We start from the raw sequence: 8,776 nt of genomic DNA, 5'->3' as shown, positions 1-8,776 counted from the left end.
ACTAATTAGAGAATAAATAATTTAATATTCTAGATATTAATATTACTAGACCGATTTATGCATGATAATTAATATCATATTCAAATTAATATTAATGAAATGGTTGATTATATCAATTAATTGGTATACAAAAGTATGATTATGCATGCATATGATAATTAATATCATATAGATGCATGATAATTTCCTGGCATACATTAATAGTATGATTATGTTTAGTGTAATAATTGGTATACATTTGATATATATATATATGTGATATTAATTGGCATGCATGTGATATATATGTATACATATATATCAATTAATTTATACTAATATGATAAATTAAATTACTACATTATTTTTCATGCCCATTAAAATTAAATCATTACATTTTTTTTTTAATACATATTTTTGCTATGAGTTAATACCTAATTATAATTAATTGTAAATTTTCAAAAAATTTTGACGTGCAAAAATGACACGTCAAAAATTTTTGACATGTTAAAATGTCAACCTAACACGTCAAAAATTTTTGACGTGTGAAAATCTAACACGTCAAAAATGTTTTTTTTTTATATGTCTACCTAGACACGTCAAAATTTATTGACGTGGCAAATATAGTTACTATTTGCCACGTCAATAAACTGCATGTTTTTTGTAGTTGCTCTTCTCAAACCCTTCAAGCAGCTACTCTTCTCTTTCTCCATCTTTATTTTCTTTTTTCACATGCACCAAATGAATTGCTGTACTGAAGCCTCAAGACCCATTGCAATCTGCATCAGCTGAGAGTCATTGAAATCTGCAACTCTTCCAAAACAAATATAATTAACAACTGAGTGAGGTTTCTTTGAATCAACCCACTTTAAACAGTACCCATGTTCATCTACATAGCTTTCCGTCCCCTTTTCTATTTTATCTTCAGTTTCACGTGTCACGATTGGTGCCGACATGGTAAGTTATCTGACGATAGCTAGGGATCAATTTTTTTTTTTTTTCCTTACCCTTGAGAGTAATTAATTATTTTTAAAAATTTAAAAATTATTTGCCTAAGAACTTCAAATCACATGGGACCAAAAATATATTTATCCATTGAACTGACCGGCATCAATAATTTTTTTGTTTGGGACATGCCTAGTTGCATTAATAAAACAATATCTTCTGTCTCTTAAAAAAAAAAAAAAAAAAATCATCTTGCGTCATGGACGTATCCCTTGGGGAATCAGATACTTTCATGTCCAAAATAAACTGGAGAGTATTTAGTTTATGACTATGATTTCTTTTCTTAGGACCACAAATAAAACACATGTTCCACTAATAAAAAATATTATTTAAGATAAAAAAATAAAAAAAAAAACAAAATAATAAAAAAATAAGAGGTGGTTAACCACTCCATCTTGGCCACAATGGGTGGCATGCCACCCCCATTTTAGCTAGGGGGTGGTCGAACCACCCCCATAGGCCATGGGGGTGGTTTGGCCACCCTTGACCGGCCATTGGGCCACCCCTAGCTAAAATGGGGGGGGCCGGCCACCTTTTATGGTCAAGATGGGGTGGCTAGCCACCCCTTACTTTTTTTTATTAATTTGTTTTTTTTTTAATCTTATATATATATATATATATATATTTTATTAGTGGGACACGTGTTTCATTTATGGCCCTAAAACTTTTGAGAAGAAATCCTACCTATAAACCGAATATTTTCCAATCCATTTTAGGCCGGAGATGATCCGGATCCATCCCTTGGAGGCATGCCGCCGACTAATAATTCAATACCAAAAAAAGAGAAAAGAAAGAAAGATTTGGCTATATATATATATATATATATATATATATGTTGTACTTACAAAAATAAAAAAAATTGTTGTGGATACAGTGGCAACCGACATGTTAGGGAAAAGAAATATATTAAAATGATACTCTATGTAACATAGAGCCTGATTGGTATAGTGTTTGAGAAATTAAGCTTTTAAGTAAAAAAAAAAAAAAAAGCTTTTGAGCAAAAGTTTCATTTTTAAACTTTTGTTAAAAGTGCGTTTTGACAATTTTTAGGCTTTTTGGACCCTTAAAAGGGCTTTTAATTTTTTTACCAAACGAGTACTTTGTTTATTCAACCAGGTTTTCTAAGTGTTAAAAGCACTTTTAGATTTCTTAAACGTAATCTCAAACAGGCTCTTAACCTATATAAAGAATATTTATTGTAATTAAGTTCAATGATAATTAAATTTGATTGATTTGATTATTATATCAATTCTCCTAAGTCTTATGTATTGTAAGATAATCAAGCAATAAGAGCGACTCTATCCATTTGAGCTTTATCCTTGTGGACTTAGGTGAAAGATCAAACCACTTAAAATTTATTGTATCTATTTCTATATGTTCCACTATTATCTTTATTTTCTATTTTATTATTAATTTCTTCATGACTCTTCAGAGAATAGAGAGTAAGCAATTAGAAGTGTAAAAGTGAAACTTCGTGTATCATTTCTCTTAGAAAAATCAATTTTTTTTTTAAAAAAAACAAAATAAAAAGTGTAAGAAAAATTAAGAGAGAGAGAGAGAGAGGAGGTGTTGAAGGGGGAGTAATTCTAGAAATCACTCTTTTGTCAGTCTAACAATGAGGTGGCTTTTAAAATTACAATTTGATCAAAATTTAATAATAATCAATCATAAGACATATGATAATTTTAGAAGTCGCGTCATTTTTTGAGGGATACAAAAGTGATTTCTAATATTACTCGTTGAAAGGGTGGTTGGGATTCAGATTGTTAGCCATTCAAGCAACAAATTGTTGGAGATCCGAGTTCTTAATCCACACCCCCATTATTTACTTTCCTTTGCAGTGAAAAGGAAAAACAAAAAACAAAAAAACAAAAAAGACGACAATTTAAATAGTTAAATAGTTAGACTTTAAATTGGAATAACAACCCCAAATTCTTAAGACAATATCTACCAAATAAGGATTGAATAACCAGCAAGCACAAACTAAAACAAACACCAACAAGGATAAATATTCTATAGTGATAAGGAAATTGTATCAAACCTAATGCATGTAGAAACATATATTCAAACATCATTTGGTTCCATCTCCAGGGCACCATGACTTTAATTCTTCAATCAAAGAATTCAAATCAAAGTAAGATGATCCCTCTTCTTCCACAGCCCTTCTTGCCATCTCTCCAAGTGCCTTGGCTCGGCTTCTCATTTCCTCCGCTTCTTCGCCCACCATAATTCGCTTCGTTGCCTTCTCCAAAACTGAATACTTTGCACATCCAAACTGTTTGAACAGTTTTTCGAATGGTGATGTGGAGGGGTTCTGTATAGCCAAGGAATCAACCGAAGGTTAAACTGAGTATGAAGACAAAGAAAAAGGGATCAAAGCTGCCGGCGTTGTCCGGCCAGAGAAAGCTCCGATGCCTAAATTAGTCACAGTGTTTAAGAGAAAATTGAACTTGGAAACTATGGATCAGAGAAAAGATATGCAAAGTATTTAGTTTTGGAGAGTAAAAAGAAGTTACCGAAATAGTAAAAGGTGACCCCCCTTTTATAGGCATCAAATTGTTCCTGTTCATCTAACACTGTGGACTTTTACTGAGGGTCCACGTGTCAACAATATATCGGAGAACATCAAATAGGATATTTATTCATGTATGTTTATTATTCCTGAGGATAACACTCGGTATTTGTCTCAGACTCGGCTAACCGAGCCTAATAACCGAGCGTAAATAATATCAATTTATATAAGCCTAAGTCTGCTGAACATGAGTTTATTTTGAACAGTAAAAATAACCGAGCTTTAGGGATGGGCCGAAGAATAGCTTAATGGACCTAACTCAGCTGTTTTATGACCCAACAGTTTCCCCCCAATTTCTTTATTCTAACAGAATATAGAAATTTCACATATATATATAAGACATAAATCAGCCTTCTATAAGCTCGGTTTTTGTCTTTTAGTAGAATGATGCGAGTTGGCTTTTAAAATTCAAATTTTTGAAAATTTTGAATTTCAAAAGATAAAACTGAAGCGTTTAGGATGCTTAACTCCGCCTTTCGAGAGCCATGTGCCGGATTCTCGGTGGTTTTATGCTTTTTGCAATAGCCACGCGTCAGCTTCTGCACCGAGAAAGAAACGAAAAGGCGCCTGTTCGACGAACCCCTAGACCCTAGGGCTTTTTAATGCGCCGATTCGGTTTCTCCCAAAAAAAGTCTTTAAAAAGCCTTCTTCTCCTTCCTTCGTTCTTCATTTTACCTCGCAGAAGCCATTGTTACTCTCTGAGCTCTATCGATCTTCTTCTTCTTTCTTCTTCGAGTGGTAAGAAACTGACCTAAGAACTGCTGCCCAAGATAATCAAAATTATCAACAGATTTAGGATTCAGACTTCCAAACCACTCTTTGGCGACTCCTTTTAAAGTTAAAGGAAAAGCTCGGCAAGTGATTTCGTCAGGAGTTTCATGAAGGATGATATGAGCTCGGAAACTTTTCATATGGTCGGACGGATCTCCACTTCCGTCATATTCGCCAATCCGAGGAACCTTAAAACTACCAGGCATGGGAAACCTCATCACCCGATCAGTAAAAGGTAGATTGGTATGTTGCATTAAATCCTCGGTGGCAGACCAATTTTCTCCATTTTCAATTAAGAAAGCCATCTTTTCAAACTTCTCCTGGAGATCTTTAACGTTTTTATGCATGGCAGCCTCCGCAGGTTTGTCAAGATGTGACTGAGCATGACGAGAATGGCTACACTGGGAATGACTATGGTGGGTTTTGGCGTGACTGGACTCGCCACGGTGTGACTTACCACCAAGCTATGAACTCTTGGAGTGCTCTCGTCGGTGAGTGTTTGCTTTGGTCTGAATAGTATGAGGATTTCCTCGTATTGAACTTCCAGCGTCTTGTTGGGTTGATTGATGCCGAGCTGATGGTGGTGGATCCCTAAAGGACTCCTCTCGTCTTCTCTTTTGTGTTGAATCTTCTCTAGGATGCAGCCTAGAGACGATCTCTTCATTCTGCTTTCTCATAGTCTCAACAGATTCGGCTACTCGCTTTATGAAATCTACCATGATGGCTGTTTGGGGATTTGGATCGTGTGAGGTTCCGGGTACATCTGGTTGGATGATTGGGATAAGATGTGGAGATGTGCTGGGGTGTGGGGGTGTGTTCACCATATCGGAATATATGAGATTAGTAAGAACCGATAAAAATTGTTCTCACAGACGGCGCCAAACTGTTTGAGCAGTTTTCCGAATGGTGACATGGAGGGGTTCTGTATAGCCAAGGAATCAACCGAAGGTTAAACTGAGTATGGAAGACAAAGAAAAAGGGATCAAAGCTGCCGGCGTTGTCCGGCCAGAGAAAGCTCCGATGCCTAAATTAGTCACAGTGTTTAAGAGAAAATTGAACTTGGAAACTATGGATCAGAGAAAAGATATGCAAAGTATTCAGTTTTGGAGAGTAAAAAGAAGTTACCGAAATAGTAAAAGGTGACCCCCCTTTTATAGGCATCGAATTGTTCATGTTCATCTAACACTGTGGACTTTTACCGAGGGTCCACGTGTCAACAATATATCGGAGAACATCAAATAGGATATTTATTCATGTATGTTTATTATTCCTGAGGATAACACTCGGTATTTGTCTCAGACTCGGCTAACCGAGCCTGATAACCGAGCGTAAATAATATCAATTTATATAAGCCTAAGTCTGATGAACATGAGTTTATTTATATCAACCTTGGCTGTGGCGCTGCCGTGAGTTTCGATTCTATCAATCGTTTTGGAGACGAAAGGCACGTTGAGAGGGTTGGTGACAATGGTTGCCTTCATGCCACGCGCTGCGAATAGCTTAGCCATGTTCGTCATTGGTATCATGTGGCCAGGGGCCATGAAAGGGAAGAAGAGTATGTGAAGCTGAGAATTTTCGCTACCCATCACTCACAAAGACGATGATTGATGATAACGAGGAAAGCTAGCTGGAAATGAAGAACTTGGGCTTGCCTATATTTTTTCTGTTGAGCTGAATATATGTAACCCATAATTCCTCAGATTCTTTAAGGGAATCTTCCTGTCTTGGCGGATATCATGATCAGTAACGAGTGGCAGTGCTGAATCAATGTCGCATGGAGCAGTCCAGAAAGAAAGCAAAAACAAAAGAACAAAAAATGTCACATGGAGCAAATTTAGGGAAGTGGTCTTTATCCGACTGCCTTGTTTTTTTTTTTTTTAAATACCTCATTACACTAAACAAAGATGGGTTACAAGAAACAAAAATTTCTTTCCGAGGGATGGGCGTTTTATCGACTCTTTTGGAGTCAATAATTTTCCAGTCCTTTATTCCTTGGACAAAAGCTAAGAAGAGGTATTTTTTGTTTTAGTTTTAGTTCTAGTTTTTGTTTTTTTGTTATTTTTAAAATTTATAATGATGAGGAAGAAGATTGTATTGTACTAACATGCATAGAGGTAAATTCGAGGCAAATGGAGTGATCCCTTACCCTCGAGAACACATCAATCATGAGATGTTTTCCTTTTCTTTTCACCGGGAGACTCTTCGCGCTGTTAATAATTTTTGGAGGGTATTTTTTCATCGACAGTGAACAATTGATGCCCTATTAATTGTTCTATGCTCAGACAAAATACTTATTTTGAATAGTTTAGGGTTTAAGACTTAGTTTAAGATTAGAGACTAATAATGAATCATTTCAAAGATTTCAACGATAGTGTGTATTAAGAAGATTATCCAAGAAGTTTTCTTACACGTGAAATATTTAATTGAAATAAAACAGTTAATTTTCAAATTGGTTTAATTTGTTTTTGACCTTGTCTTTCAATCTTATAATCATACTAAGATCTCAACTCCCCTTAACAGGCTCACACTGCAGAGGTAAGTATTGTACCACTTGACATTTTGACAGAAAAGCACATGTCATTACACGTAAAATGGAAATTTCCCTGCAAATTAAATTCATCAGAGTCATTATCCTATGATACCAAATTCTTGAAAAACACAGTAACTTTGCATCAGACGGGATTCTACCAAACAAGCATATTTTTTCTTCCAAGTATCAAGAACCAATCGCCATGAGATCTTCAATTACAGCATTCAAATCCAAGCAAGACGATCCGCCATCTTCAACTGCCTTATTTGCCAGCTCCCCAAGCACCTTTGCTCTGTTCTCATTTCCTCTGCTTCTTCCCCAACCATTATCCGACTCACTGCCTTCACTATTCCATCCCTTTTAATGTTGTCCCCTTCCACAAAAACCCATCGTCGGACACCAACACTGGTCCCAATTTTAAGCACCTCAGTTACCAACTTCTCATTGTAAAACTGCTCAGCAGACACCGGCCATGTAACCATGGGCACTCCTGCAGCCACCCCTTCCAATATGGAATTCCACCCACAATGAGTCACAAACCCTCCAATTGCTTCATGCTCAAGAATCAACACTTGGGGCGCCCAACCTCTTATGATTACTCCCTTGCCTTCCATTCTCTTCTCAAACCCTTCAGGCAGCCACTCTTCTTCTTCTTCTCCATAACTCTTTTCTTTTTTCACAACCCAAATGAATTGCTGTCCAGAAGCCTCAAGACCCATTGCAATCTGCATCAGCTGAGAGTCATTGAAGGCTGCAACACTTCCAAAACAAACATAAACAACCGAATGAGGTTTCTTCGAATCAAGCCACTTTAAACAGTACCCATGTTCATCTAAAGAGTTTTCCTTCCCTCTCTGTGCTTTATCTTCAGTATCTTTGTTCCACACTGAAAGGGGGCCTATATGCCACGCCTTCCTTCCCATAACCTTCCTGTAGTTGCATAGTCCTGTTCAAGCTCGTAAAAGCTGTTAACAACAACACCATAGCTCCTAGCCTCTGATTCTCTAACTCCTTTAAAAAGCTTTCCAAATTCTGTACTTTCAACATTTTCTTTGAAGTCATCCGACAGCTGCTCTCTTGTCAACTTGATCTCGTTCGGCAAATTAGGAATGGAAAATGGTTCTGAATCTGATGACACGTTCTTGTAAGGCTCGTATAGTCTGAGGCACTCTAAAGCACATACGGGGAAGAAACCGGTCGCTTGGAAAACAATCCTTGGAATACCAAATTTAGTAGCGGCGTCTGTAGCCCACGGGAAGAACATGTCGGCGACAAGGCAATCAGGAGCATCTTCTTGTAAAAGCTGCTGAATCTGTGGCTCAAGCATGGCGGTTGCTTTGAAGAAATCCGGTACCAGTCCATGCGAAATAGCCACGTTGAAGCTCTCACATCCTTCAGGCAATCCAGCCTCCGTACAAGGGAATTTGATAACAACAACTCCAATTTCGACACCCAGATTTTGGCTTCTTTGAATTGTTTTGGCGAAGAGCGGCGCGTTGAGAGGAGTGGTAATTATGGTTGCTTTTATACCTTGCTTCGAAGCAAACAGTTTGGCCATGTCTATAGTTGGGATTATGTGGCCTTGAGCCATAAAGGGTAAGAAGAAAATGTGTAGCTGACGGTTCCCGTTATCCATATTGATCTTCTCAGAGAATGAGTTGCTGAAGAAGACGAAGCAAAGGAAAATTTGCACTTGCTTCTTGGGACTCGGATAAATAATTTAATACCACATTTTATTTGGACCGTTCTTTGCCTTGCTCATGACATCAAATAAAAACAAGAAATAAAAGGAGTGGCCGAAGGTGCTAGGGTTGTAAAAGTAGAATAAGATCCTTTCCAATTCATTTGATGGCTTAGGATCTCTCGAGATCCTAAGCGCCATCAACCTACCACATGGCACAGTAAAAAAAATAATATTA

General features: G+C 37.0%; 1 protein-coding gene across 1 annotated transcript; it reads right to left on the bottom strand.

Annotated features, from left to right (window-relative positions):
* Positions 1–6,919: 6,919 nt before the first annotated feature.
* On the bottom strand, positions 6,920–8,586 carry LOC132179085 (scopoletin glucosyltransferase-like). Its single transcript, XM_059591715.1, is given in 3 exon segments — positions 6,920–7,153; positions 7,156–7,794; positions 7,797–8,586. Coding segments are annotated over 3 exon segments (1,446 nt in total). The 5' UTR covers positions 8,494–8,586; the 3' UTR covers positions 6,920–7,043.
* Positions 8,587–8,776: the final 190 nt, after the last annotated feature.

This window comes from Corylus avellana, chromosome ca4, assembly GCF_901000735.1.
Source record: "Corylus avellana chromosome ca4, CavTom2PMs-1.0".
Classification (NCBI taxonomy): domain Eukaryota; kingdom Viridiplantae; phylum Streptophyta; class Magnoliopsida; order Fagales; family Betulaceae; genus Corylus; species Corylus avellana.
Note: the sequence above shows the minus strand (reverse complement) of the source record. Positions and strands in the feature narration are given on the sequence as shown.